Source organism: Papilio polytes, unplaced genomic scaffold (genome assembly GCF_000836215.1).
Source record: "Papilio polytes unplaced genomic scaffold, Ppol_1.0 DF824169.1, whole genome shotgun sequence".
Taxonomy (NCBI): domain Eukaryota; kingdom Metazoa; phylum Arthropoda; class Insecta; order Lepidoptera; family Papilionidae; genus Papilio; species Papilio polytes.
The window spans coordinates 2,856,203-2,869,055 of record NW_013525035.1 but is presented as its reverse complement, the minus strand read 5'-3'; the positions used below and the strand labels follow the sequence as shown (position 1 = coordinate 2,869,055).

At 34.0% G+C, this 12,853-nt stretch overlaps 1 protein-coding gene across 3 annotated transcripts in view; it reads left to right on the top strand.

Moving 5' to 3' along the window:
• The window catches only part of LOC106111378, a 77,338-nt gene that overhangs the window by 57,895 nt on the left and 6,590 nt on the right, over positions 1-12,853 (top strand). For all 3 annotated transcript variants that reach the window (XM_013293433.1, XM_013293434.1, XM_013293431.1), the window contains 7 exons: positions 9,736-9,820; positions 10,639-10,765; positions 11,386-11,526; positions 11,667-11,868; positions 11,986-12,208; positions 12,401-12,533; positions 12,660-12,802. In XM_013293433.1, the coding sequence (XP_013148887.1) occupies positions 9,736-9,820; positions 10,639-10,765; positions 11,386-11,526; positions 11,667-11,868; positions 11,986-12,208; positions 12,401-12,533; positions 12,660-12,802 (1,054 nt within the window). The remainder of the gene's footprint in view (positions 1-9,735; positions 9,821-10,638; positions 10,766-11,385; positions 11,527-11,666; positions 11,869-11,985; positions 12,209-12,400; positions 12,534-12,659; positions 12,803-12,853) is intronic.

The window sequence follows — 12,853 nt, the reverse complement described above, 5'->3', positions numbered from 1 at the left end:
TACCATTCAAACTTTATGCAAGCCGGCTAACACATTATTTTGACTCCTAGTTGCTAGTGGGCGCGCTTTCCTGTTCCCGCAGGCAAACAATCATCTGCGAAGTCGTACGCTCCCAACTAAGTACGAGCTGCAATAAAGTTTGAATCTTTTAATACATCAACGATACGCGTGTAGGTAGCAAGACGTGAGTAATTTAATCTCATATTCATATGATTGTATTAACGAATGTATTTGTTTTGAAGTTCTCATAGAAAACTTTGTGCGAATTACTTCTTATTACGATAATATTGTTGCACCATAATTTTCAAAATCTTTTCTCTTCTACTCACTAAATTTCTATTATTCGCTATTACTCGTAAAGTTTTATTTCTCATACAAAAATTGTCACATATAATTATACATTATTTCACACCGTTAAACTAGATTCGAGTTTATTCAAATTGATCGTTATTTTAACTAATGCAATGAGAAGTTTTAGTGTTTCCGTCAATCACGTCTAGTTCCGCGGCCGAGTACTAAATTGGTTCGTAGAATTCCTCGCCTGGGACGGGTGATGGCCGGGGGACGGCCGGGGGAAGGCCGGGGGACGGACTGGGGATCAGCGGGGATAAATAGGCAAATAGCGTTTCCCATTTACTGTATAATAGAGCAGCTTCAGTGCGTCCGTCCGGTGCGCGGCGATTTGTTCTTGATTGTCGTGCGAGCTGTTGTTGCGACACGGCGTATCGCCCGCGCTTTACTAACGCACATCAAATACAATTACACGTACACACTACGAGTCCTTTAAATAAAATAATCTCCCTTTTACGACAGCAGAATACTTAAGTCATTTAAATATGTACAGCGTCTTAAATGATAAGATCGCGCTTAAACTGCAAATTCCTTTAAAATTAAGCGTCGCTTTTAAAGATAATTATTTAACATTCGTTTCAAAACCATCCTTCGACCACATCTTCACCTTGGTCTAGGTGGGATAGTGGTCAAGCGCTGGTTTTTGCAATTTAAAAAAATATTTTGCTGTAAGTCATTCTACACTCAGAGTTGTTGGTACTAAAGAGAGGACCTTGCTCGATAGAGCACCAGAAATGTACAAGGGAGTTTTTAGGTAATTATCAACATGTCTAAATGTGACATTGTTATGTAAGTTTTTTATGAAATTAAAATAAAATAGAACACGAATTGACGTAGAATAATTACTTATAATTTTTGCACAGATTATCTATATTTTCATCATATAAGACCAGTCGAAAGCTTTAATTGTTATTCATTTTTTCTGTACTAACAAATTCGTTTTAAAATTCAACAATGGTATTACCATTCAGACATACATAGACGCGGCTACGTTTTCATTCATGTGTTACTTTCGAACAAATTAATGCGGAGTCACATAGTATCATGAAATGTTTGAAGACAATGCGAATTCAAACTACATATATACATATATATTACAATATTAAATCGTTATTGTTTGTTGGTTTGTTTTTTTATTTATATAAATCTATTTGAAAAGTATTAAGAGAAAGATTTTGATTAAGTTAGATTATTCGATTACGTTCATAATATTGTTGTTAAAAATAAAAATTAAATTACAACAGTCATAAGAAAGTAAGAAAATGATGTATCGATTATTCGACTCGATCATCGATTATCCAACTTGTTAATATTCATAAGGTTTTCTGTCCTTGTTTAACATAAGACGAAAGTGTATTTGTTCCTGTCTAACTGGCTACAGACCGTGAACTCCTAAGGCGATAGAGTTATAATTTATTTAGTAAAAAATCGTTAATTACAGTCATTAAAACGCGGCTTCTAACATATTTCTGATTATTACATGTTTGTGAAAATATATTTATCATTATATTTGTCTGCGATTGCTTTTTAGGGTTCCTTGAGTCAATTGATGAAATTATTCATACTAAGTACAGTAATAAAGTACTTATTTAATCTATTTTAATTTCTTGTCCTGCCTTTAAATCACCAATACAACACACGCATCCTAGAGGGGTAGACAGGGACCATGGAGATTTAGAACTGTCTTGTCACACCGTCACATATTTTTCTGGCTTCTTTGTACAATACAATTCACAAATATAATAGTACGCTTCCGCTCGTAACTCCATCCGCGTGGAATTAAAAAAACAAAAGTAAGTCGCCTATGAGTTCTACCAGACTATGCTCTACATCTATGGCAAATTACATCGAGATATTTTCAGCAGTTTAGGCGGCAAACTATAATAAACATCCATCCATCTAAACTTTCGCATTTATAAGTGAGATTGTTAGGAAATTACAGTTTTTCATGAATAGATGATAAGTATCCTTGCATTGAAGGTTAGCATGTGTGGCGCATCCTCCACTCTTTTGTTAATTAACCCGGCCCCGCTCCGCATATCCTTGCGACGAGAACAGAGACATGAATGGAGTCGAATTAGATTAGTAATTTTTAATATTATTTTTATAAAGTCATTTCTGTAGAGTTTTTGTTTTCAATTTAAATCATAATTTAGTTATTTTTTTTATTGCCGCCGTTTTGTTCTACCAAAACATACAACATACAACATATTGTTTCTTATTTTATAATGTAGTAAATCTATCAGTCGAGGTTTTTAACCTATTTTTACAGCATTCTCATTAAAACTAAAATCTCTTTACAATTATAATATTCCTAATTTTATTTTGTTTATTAAGTTAACTTTCTCCACGTGTTTAATCTATGTTTAATCTCGTATACAAAAGTAAATCTTTATACCTGTACAAGGTATAACGAAAAAAAAATCACACCTCCACGGATTTAATGCGCGTATAATTTCTTTGTGGCACCGCGCAGAATGTGAGCAGACGTCATAAAATATGCATTTCTTCGGATGCTCGCGCGCACCACGCACACTAGCGCCATACGCGCACACTAGCGCCACTCGTGAATACACACACGAATATATCACTTGTAGACATAAAGCTCGATGCACACAAACTTACGATCACAATAACTCAATCGGCACACAAACGCATCGCTTTTGCATATTCATTTGAGTCTTGCAGTTTGTATCTTTGTATAAAATTATAATGCATTATGTGACCCCGGCGAGGCGTCTTGCTCGTTTTTACTTTATAAAAGGACCTAGTGAACGTGTGCTTCGAGTTTTTTTATCAACTCATAAGGAATTTCAACTTTAGAGATGAAATACATTCTGAGAAATGTTATTTAACACCTCATTAACATTTTGTGCCTCATTTACTTGTTTTATCTCTTTTGTAATTCGATTTGTATGTCCTTAACAATAGTGTTATTAATGTTAGAACATAGTCTGAAAGAACACATATGTTACTTTTTTGTTCCGGGGGGAAAGAGTCGCGGGTGAAAGTCTACCTTTATAAACTGCGAACAAATTCCATTATTAACCATTCAAAATTTACATAAAAACTTTAACATCCCGATAAGTTTTTATAACAAAATAAAAATTGTAATGTGTCCATTGATCTCTATAAAACCACTGTTAAGTGATTAAACTTTACAACTTAAGATAACTTAATGAAGGAGTATTTGTATCGGATATATTTAAATACAACGGAAGTGATTTTAGTACTTATTGATTACGAACAGGGCTTATGTAGCGTAAGAGGGATGAATCGCATAACCAAGGAGAACGTTAGTTATGAGTGTGGTACACCGGTAGAGGTAGACGTAGAAAGAGATTGATGGATTGCGTGAAAGGTGACTTGATCAAGAAGGGAGTGATGACTGAGATGACGGATAGAGTTATGTAGAGAACAAAAACCTGTTGCTTCGACCCTACGGGAGTAGAATAAGGAGAAAGATGATGAACTTAAGATAACTTAAGAATACAACGGAAGTGAATTTAGGTCTTATTGATTACGTAAAGAGCTAACGTTGCGTGTGCGCATACTTGAATGACTGTCCTTTGAATCCTAATCACTTATTTTATGCTGATTTTATATTTTGTACGTGTTTCGAGTTACGTGGATTCATTTCGTCGACTCGCGTGTAAATATGTTTTGAATTTTAACTTATGAAATTAGAAATATCACGCACAATAATACAATATATTTATTAATATTGAGTACATACGATAATAAATAACAGATTAAAACTATTTTACATATTTATAGACAAAAAAATCATTCCAGTATTTTTTTTTAGTATATCCGTGTTTTTCCGATATTTCATATTTATTTGTAACAATTTAAATTGCAATTAACTTGTTTTATTAAGTTAAAAAATACATTAAATAAAAGTACCAGATGCTTTAGTATCGTTTACGTCAACTGTTTGATCGAAATCGATTGTCGATAAATCGCGGGTCGAATGAAAAAGAATCGATTTATGTGCGAGTGAAGTGACATTTGATATTTGTTTATATCTTTTAACTCTTTTATCTGTACTTTTAATTAAATCTATATTAAAGTATTTCGTAATAAATAATGAAAAGTTATAGGCAGGTCTATAAACGACCTATTCCAGTTTTTACCACGTAATTAAAGCCAATTTTTATCTACGTTTTGGTTCTTTGAAGATGTAAAATATTCCGCTGTTATCATTACTAGTTCGAATCTAATAAAACTGTTTTAAATTACATAAAAATGTATGTTTAAAAATTAATACATTAAAGTTAAATTATCATTAAAAATATAAATCTAAGTCAACTCGAGTTTTAATTAGAAAGGACGACATTCCATGTCTTACTTGCTATCGCTACCTCGTATGTACAATAAATTAAATTAAAAAAAAAACAATCACGATCTTAGCAATACAAAGCTCTAATTGACTACCAGCCATCATTCGTACAGACAGACTAAAAAGAGGCAACTAAACGTCAAGCGCGACAACGTAAACAGAGCAAAAACCAAACAAGATCATGCGGAATCATTTACTCCAATCACCGCTTGCCCAGCGGTGGGAAGGGGTACGGGAAGGGGAGGGGACGGACGAACAAAGACGAGGATGTACCGACATCGGTCCTATTACAAATCTCCATAGGAATTAATGTCCATAAAGATACTGTTTGCTAAGTAAAATCAAAAGCTGGTCATTTTGAAAACTGTGAAAATAAACATCGTTGTTGTGAAATTCTATAAAAAAAATATGCTATTAAAAATAATTTATAAATATTTTACTATGGGCAAAAATCACCTTTCAAAGTACAAATAAAAATAAGTCACAATAAGTTTTCAAAATGTATTAAGAAAACACTCTTAAATGTTTAATTTGAAAATAGCTCTTATTCTATATTTCTATGCACGCAATGTCTATTACAATACGTAATGGGGTACAGTATCTCCGCTGCAACACATCTAGATCCTTTATCGATCGACGGATCTCAGTTTGATCTACGCACGCGTACGTTAATAATTATTTGCGCTCTTTCATCCGCCGACTTGACTTTATGACCGCCCGCGCCGTGTAAACGTCTCAAATCATATTGCCGTGTAATTAATGGACATTGCGATACGTAATATGGATAATTAAGTGTACATCACAATAGTTATCGAATGGTTACTTCGAAAGATTTTGTAAAAGATCCTATGATTGCGCCTTTTTGTGAATAATTTACACTCAATCAAGTAAAGCATATTTTGTACCGCTTTTCTTCTGTCTATCCTTAGTTTTAGAGTAACAAATTACAAGAAAAAAATGTATTAGTTAATAAAATTAAAAAGTAAACCAAACTAAACATTGTTAAAATATTTTTCACAATTGGCTTTCTATCACCATCAAGTAATAGGGATAGTTAGTTGGCTACTGGTATATCTATTCATTAAAAAATGTGAATGTTTCTAAAGCAGTCTAATACAAGATTCATGTAAATCAGAGTTTTACGTAAGAATATCGCAACCAAAAGTATGACGTTAAAAATGTAAAATAACATTTACAAGAAACACATCGAACAAAAAGATCCCACGCCGCTGATCCGTATCCAACAAAAGAATATTCATCATAAGCGGAAAACGTTTAAAACATTATTCCCAATCTCGTAACAACAATAACCTAATCGATCGCGGGGATACGTTCTTAGACATATACTTTATCGTGGCATCTCTACGAAATAACGCAATAAAAAGTACTTAGTCGACAAACATATATTTTCCATCATCATACACTAACCGTAACAAAATTCAACTGTATTCCCAAAGCGTTAAGAATCATAAAACTTAGTAGTACCTTTTTTAAACGCAAATTTATTTTGTGACTGTTTGTAACGTTAGAAATGACGTGATTCATCTCGGTGTCGTACAAATCGGGTATGATATTGTATTTTGATTCAATTAGTTAAGCGGCAACTTCCATATTGGACCATGATATAAGAATTTGTTTGGGAATCAAACTACACATTGAATATGCGATCTTGATGTATTAAGCATTATTTAGACATGATATTTTGTAGCTTTTCTAAATTTATTCACTGTCAATCTGTCTCTCTCTGGATAGTTTCCTCAGTTCTAAGGGTCGCGAACTCTTTTCTTGTCCATCTCTCGAAGTGTGTTTCTTCATTCTGTACGATTCGCTCTCCTTCTAAAAGATTCTTAAAAGAACTTTTTCTAAAAGAATTTTTTAATAAAGATAAATCTCTAAAAGCTATCAAATAAAATTTAGTTGTTGAATATCTTTATAGACTGTACAAAAGTTAAAATATTTGATTTCGATAAAGTTATTATTAAGTCAGTTTTGATGATAGATTAAATAAGTAGGAATGCGAGCACAAACGTATGGCTACAGCTAGAGGCAAACATAAAACGTATGTCAGCTAGATCTTTGTCCGTTCGTACACCCATTGCCCCGCCTCATTACCTCCTCTAAGCGATATACTATGAAATTTACTAGCACACCAAACAAGACACCGGCGTACCAAGATCTCCCCTTTCAATAAAACTCTCTACACACCAATCAGTGCTATATACCACGTTATATTGGTCATCCGACGTTGATCTTTCATGTTTGCATCGAGCTAACAAGTTTCTTATAGCAATGTGATACAGTTCAAAATGTAAAGAGAATTTTGCTGGCGATGATATGTCGGAATTTGCACTAACAGTATGTGAATACTAACCACATTTACATTTTAGACATACTGCGAATAAATGTCAATTGAGACGAGCGTGTACGCACGGATGCAGTGAGTTGTGGACAGTTAAAATATCTGATCGAAGACGAGCATGAACAGATCAATCTTAATTGATGTCTCATTGTTGGCAGATGTGATTATAAAATCTGATAATTATACAAGAAAAAGCAAATAAACCACTAAATACACAATAGAACACAGATAGTTAAAGCAAGCGAAGATTCTTCTACTAATTGACACGATAATAGGACTTAAGAAGTCGATGTATTTATGGGAATTTAAAAGCCTTGACTATTTTATCGTTCATCTTAAACCGTACCTTCAATCAAAGATACGTAGCGGATCAAACGACAACATTTCGCTGACATTTATCCATTTTCCACTTAACTAAATGTCAGTTATGGATTATAAGATCATGGAACGCTTTTAAATAAGTGACCGCAATTGTTTTGTTAGAGTTTGTAGCCTAAATGGCTGAACGGATTTCGATGAAATTTGGTATAGATGTAGGATAGTCTGGAAGAACACATAGGCTATTCACTTTTGATTTTATCAATACTACACGGACGGAGTCGCATGCGGAAGCTAGTTTACTATAAAATCATAATTATAAAAAAGGATGGTGTACAGATACAGAACATAAAAACAAGGATAATGCTACCGTAATAAAGGTGAACAACCTACAAATAAAACTTTATTACGAAGTTCAATTATTAACAAAACGTTACAAGGTATTCAAAGCTGGTTATAACGTCAAACATGACAAACATCATTTACTGGCAAGTAGCAAAAGTCATGATAGCGCAAGACCCAATGGAGCAAAAAATTGACAAATTATCTTAATTTGATTCAGGGAGGTATTGTAACTTATCTGTCTGGTAAAACTTCAACTGATACCATCTGCCGCATTTGCAATTCCGACGTTACGAAACGGTACTGACTGACGTAGAAAAAACTAAAATATAAGCTTAGAAAGACAGCAAAGAAGCCGTTTATTACTATAGATGAAGTCATTTTGCAACTATAAAAACTAGTCGAGTGTAATAAAAAGTAATTACCAAATGCTGTTTAGAAATTAGACTCCCGATAATTGGTTAAATGCTAGCTGAAGAAGTCGCGGATCGATGCAGTTCAAAAACCTCGCCGGAGGAAGTTACACACCCATTTTTTTTTCTCTGAATCATAACTCTCAATGCGCCAACAACTTTCGTCGATCACAAAGTAAAGTTCCATTGAGTGAATTCAAAAACCCATTATGTAGAACATTATGAGGACCCCATTGTTTCGGCTGAATGAGCCGGCACAATATCTTACGAAATTTCCTAAAAAACCACCTTCGTATTATAAATGTTTATTATGTCGATGGAACATTATCTGATGCGGTCTCCGCGGCCACCATTGTCTTTTTGTTTTCTCCATCTTCGTGTTTTATAGCTCGGGCCGTTGTCAAATTAAAATCGACGATGTTCAGAACTGCTTAAAAATTCCCGAGCTTCTCTCGGACTAGTTACAACGCCGCTCTCGTTTTATCTTTAATCTTCCCAAATTAAAGGCAATAAATTCGTTGCTCGCATAGCTCATTGACGTCTAACAATACCCATTTTTCGATATCATTTTCGCACAATCTTTTACAAAATCGTGAGCTATTAACGCGGTTAGAAACCTACGGTTCGAGTGATCTCTCTAGTTCATTAATAATAACCTGCTCTCACTAAAACCTCGTCCGCTACAATCACGAGAGTTCATGCACGACTTATGTAACATACCAAATTATCAAGCTGTATGTTAACGTCCATTGTGTTGTGAGCGCTAATCTACATAAGTATAGGTATTAATTCGTCTTTCAAAAACGATTTTGTAAAAAAAGAAGCAGAGGTGGTATTTCGTCAGCGAGCGGTGTCTAACAAATACACAGGTTTTAATCTTCCGACGACGACGGTGAACACAAAACCAAATTTTCAATACAATACCACGTTCGTACAGGTTTGGTACGGGCGTTTCGTATTTGGGAGTAGTTGCGAGCGCAAAAGTGTCTTGTGCTACGATTTGTATCAGATTTTTTGATATTATATAACTCGAAAATCTAAAATAGACCTCCTTGAACACAAAACCAGTACAGACAAATAAAAAGTTACAGATCAAAAGTCGAATGTATGTTGTAGATAAGTAGAACTTGCACTACATCTTATTATTAACTGATAAAATCAACGGTATATTAAAACGAGTCGATTTATAAAAACACTTTCGTGATGTAATGTACTCGGACGGAGAGTCGACGATCACTCACAATAGCGAGCGCTCTAGAGTGACTAGGAGAAAACATTGATTAATTACCATAATAATTTATTTGATACTCCAAAACTTGATACGGGGAGGGGCCGGTTACACGAGCGGGACGTTTAAGTTCATTTTGAACTAAAAACTTTACAAGAAAGAGATGCAAACGCAAACATACCAACGCTAGTGACTTGGAAGTTATTAAATGTTTCCTATATGATGAAAACAGTACATTGTTTTTTGAATATGATGTATGAAGGTGATTTAACTGTTCCGAACAAAAGAATCAGTTTTTTGGTCGGGGAATGTTTGAATGTATCGTTAGAGGATATTAGCATGTTAATATTTTTAGTTTATTAACGTTGTTTATTTTTTTTAGGTCTTCTATCTGCATTGAATCACTTGGATCAGGTTCGGAAGAATTCTTTACAAACAACAGTGGATTATTCCAGATACGTTAAAAGGTTTGTGTATATAGTAAATAATCATATACTAATATACTATTATAATATTATAAATGCGAAAGTTTAGATGGATGTTTGTTAGAGTTTGTAGCCTAAAGGACTGAACGGATTTCAATGAAATTTGGCATAGACGTAGAGGATAGTCTGGAAGAACACATAGGCTACTTAGTTTTATAATTCCTCGCGGGCGAAACCTAGTAATTATGTAATATTTTAAACGGAATCAAGTATTTTAATATGGTAGAGCTTTAAAATCAAGTGCTATACAACATCGCCGAGACTTTTTGTGTTGTTCAAACAATACTATTAGTCATATCTCAACATCTGGCAAAATCGTTTCCACAGCTATGACTTACTTGTTTTTTCCATTGACGATATTAACATAAGTCATGAATTTATCTGCCTAAAGTTTTTATATTATTATAAGTTTGCTAACAATGAATTGTACAGTCCAAACATGTGTCGTTGGATTTTGTTTTTTGCAAGTAATTCTCATATCCGTAATCTAGTTTTTTTATCTATTACAATGTATAAACCAAGGTACTTCTAATGTTTTTGTACAGGATCTTTGAAAACCAATATAAATTTTAGATTATGTTGATCTTATCAGTTTGACTAGAGAGATTTGATTCGTATAGCTTCTAGCTTCTTTAGGAATGCTATATAGCTTAAGTTTATTCTTAACTAGCTTCCGCCTGCGACTCCATCCGCGAGGTATTAATAAAAACAAAAGAAAGTAGCCTATGTGTCCTTTCAGCTCTTTAGGCTACTATCCCTATCCAGAAAGTAAGCTTAGTAACATGTGGTTTATTTTTTAGATACAGTTCAACGTTAGAATGCGGTTCATCTTACTGCAAGGATCTGGGCTATCGAGAGCACTTTCATTGCATGGATTGCACTGCGAGGGTCTTTTGCAAGAAAGAAGAAATGATCAGACATTTTAAGGTAAGTTGTTAAAATATCTTAAAGCAAGTCTTTAGAATGGCCAACATTGCCTTCAAGCTGAGTAAAATTTAGAAATTGTCTTGCTAATAATTGAAACATTTATAAGAGCTTTCTAGTTATGTCTTGTAAATCTTTATACAAACTATATAATTATTAATTAACCTTTTGCAACAGTTCCAATGTAAGAGGTTATTTTATTTCGTTATTCTTTTGTTGAATAGTTATGTAATTTATTACAAATACTATTGCATCAGGCTCTCAACAATTGATAGACGATTAATCTTCAAGCTTGTTTGTTTTTTACAGTATGTTTGCATTAACCGATTCATAGTTTTATTTTAAGTTATTTTAGTTTTTTATTTAACACTGTCGTAATATTTGCCAAGCAATCATATGAATTGATACTTTGTCGAAGGCTTTAGAATTATGAATACATTACAATGCTATTTTAAAAGACAACTTTTTATAAAACAGATGTAAATTTGATTATGTTAACTGTGTTTAATATAATCTAAAGCAAGAATTCTTATTTACCTTGAAACAACGTGATTAGATTAATGAAAAAAGTTAGTTTCACTGTAGTTCATTTGCGTAATGTTAAAGTTCTATTATTTGTTCAGTGGCACAAGAAACGTGACGAATCTTTAGCGCACGGTTTCATGCGTTACTCTCCCCTCGACGATTGCTCCGAGAGATTCAGCGACTGTCCTCACAACAGAAGCCAAACTCACTATCACTGCATCCAAGATGGCTGCGATAAGGTATTTATATATCTATTATTGATTCCAAACATCGAGAATTTCTTTATAATCACATTTATCAAAATATTTCTTATTAAAACATATCGTTACATTCAAAGAACCAATTTCTTCAAAATCAATATCAAAAATGTGTTTTCCAGGTGTACATATCAACGTCTGATGTACAAATGCACGCGAACTATCATCGCAAAGACTCTGCCATTCTGCAGGAAGGCTTCCAAAGGTTCAGAGCAACTGAGAGCTGTGCTGCACCTCATTGTGTATTTGCTGGACAAAGAACTACACATTTCCACTGCCGACGACCTGGATGTACATATACATTCAAAAATAAAGCTGATATGGGTAAGTTTACTTCTTTATCGAGTAGAGTCTCGCTCGAAAGTCGCACTATTTGTGACATGATGACAATTGTTTCAAATTACCTTGAAAACATATAAATAAACAGAACATGTTCCACAGAAAAACACAAAACTTACCACATCAAAGATGAAGCCCTATCAAAGGACGGTTTTAAGAAATACATGAAGAACGAAGCCTGTCCCTACAGAGACTGTAGATTTAGTAGGACTTGTAACCACATACACTGCATTCGACCACATTGCAACTACGTTCTGCACTCAAGCAGTCAGATTTTCACGCATAAGAGGAAACATGAGCGAAAGGAACAAGAAATGAATTTCGGGTGAGTGCTTTGCCGTTACTTTCAATCGTATACTCTAGCTTAAACATAGTTCAATGACGGAGTGCCACAAGGTACCATTATGGGACCCGTACGATTTTGTGAATTCCCATTTTACTAGCGTAGAATTGCCTAAGACATTTCGAAATTGTTTAATTTTAACTGTAGATAACGTTTATTCATTTTGTATCGTAGGCTTCCAACGTCAGTGATCCAGAGCGCACTGATGCACCAGGGTGCGGATCTAAGCATGTACTCTCCTGGAAGTAACCTTCATATAGATGATGATATGTCAAGCTCAATGCTTGATGACTACTCTAATCCATACGTAAGTAAAATAATAATTAGATACAGGAACCGATATTAACAAAAGTTGATTCCTTTCTAAATATAAGGAATTAAATGGTCGAGGTTTTAATCTAGGATAGTTATAACGTGTTTGTTAATATTGCAGAATCCAGCGTTAGTAGATGAAGTATCTCGGAAATATATAGAAGTATTCAATGGCAGTAAAGAAGCGGAAGATAAATGTAGCAAATGCAGCGCCCTCAACAAGCACTATCATTGTTTGTTCGAAGGCTGCAAGATGGCACACAGGTAATGACTATATCTATATCGTATTTTATACTTGTTTGTACTATTAAGAGC